This window comes from Clupea harengus, chromosome 25 (assembly GCF_900700415.2).
Source record: "Clupea harengus chromosome 25, Ch_v2.0.2, whole genome shotgun sequence".
In the NCBI taxonomy this organism is placed as follows: domain Eukaryota; kingdom Metazoa; phylum Chordata; class Actinopteri; order Clupeiformes; family Clupeidae; genus Clupea; species Clupea harengus.
This window is the reverse complement of record NC_045176.1, coordinates 1,892,624-1,893,955: the sequence shown is the minus strand read 5'-3', so window position 1 is coordinate 1,893,955 and position 1,332 is coordinate 1,892,624. Positions and strand designations below refer to the sequence as shown.

At 39.7% G+C, this 1,332-nt stretch overlaps 1 protein-coding gene across 1 annotated transcript in view; it reads left to right on the top strand.

The window, feature by feature from the left end:
* Positions 1 to 940: 940 nt before the first annotated feature.
* Positions 941 to 1,332, top strand: part of LOC105903825 (purine nucleoside phosphorylase-like) — a 6,712-nt gene continuing 6,320 nt past the window's right edge. The window contains exon 1 of the mRNA XM_012831624.3: positions 941 to 1,155. Coding sequence (XP_012687078.1) covers positions 1,127 to 1,155 — 29 coding nt within the window. The 5' untranslated portion in view covers positions 941 to 1,126. The remainder of the gene's footprint in view (positions 1,156 to 1,332) is intronic.

Genomic DNA, 1,332 nt, shown 5'->3' with positions numbered 1-1,332 from the left:
CATTCTCCTTCTTCTTTCTCCTCCTCCTCCTCCTCCTTCTTCTCCTTGTCCTTCTCATCCTCTTCCTCCTCCTTGTCCTCCTACTCCTCCTCCCCCTTGTCCCCGTCCTTCTTGTCCTCCTCTTCCTCCTCCTCTCACTCTTACCCCTCTCCTTCTCTGGTTGTTGATCTCTTCAAAGTTCTCCATTGTTTAACAAACAAAACAGAGGCTCAAGGCACTTTTAAGCTGCAGTCCTCATTGTAAATTGCTCAACCGACCTGAATGTTTAGAGATTTGACTATTTGTGTGTTGTAGGTTGATGCTTTGAGATTTTACTTGAGAAGTGTGTGCAACAACTGAACATTGTGTGTAGTGTTTTGACATATTTAATGCAGATAAGGGAGTGTGAAGTAGTGCCAAATTGGGTCGAGCGATTGGTACATGAAGTGAAGGTTGTGCAAATTGTGCTGAATTTTTGCTTTTTTTGTGTTAACAACTGTGAAAAACTGTAATACTAATAAGATTTCGGTCATGATGCTTTGACTGACATTTTGAAAACAAACGCTGTGAAGGCTACAACGTACTTTTTCTCTAATTTCCATGAAAATGTAGTGAATGTCACTAGTGGAATAAGTTAAGTAAATACGGAGACGATATATGTATGTTGCTTATATATTACGTTTTTGGCAACAAGGCAAAACAAAGTATTGCAACTACCGGTCTCCCCAACATGTGCGTGAGAGAGAGGTGGGGCAACAGAGAGAATACTGGAACATTATTTTATATAAGCTTCCGCCAATGTTGCCATAAGCCTACCGGTCTCACTGGATGCTATAAAATCATGTGGTTACCGTAACATTCACTTCAAAGTTATGTGTCCTGACGCTAAACCAACGCCTGCGTTGTTAACCAATGGTGTCGTTCTCATTTCACTACGTAATTCCATGGGCGTGGAAATAATGCCGACAACACTCAAGTCTAGAACGCAACACTACTTCGTGACCAGACTGTTACATTGACCTGGAGTAGCATCATTTAAGATAATTGGTTATTTATTTTATTTAAACACTTCTAATATTATTTATTTCTTAACTTTGTTTACCTCTCTTTTACGTTTTTACTTCGTTGGACTAAGCACGTCATCGCAATGTTTCCCGAATCTAACGCTGCGCCCGGGTAAGTTTCAGTAGCTTTATAAACCTTTATAAATCACATTTCTCCTATCACCATGTTGGTCAACTCTTAGCCAATTAATCTGGGTTCATGTAGGTTAGGTATAGACAACGTGTTTAAAAATAATGACTGGAGATGGGATGAAATGCCTATGTCAAAGAAGGACTATGAAGTGATAAT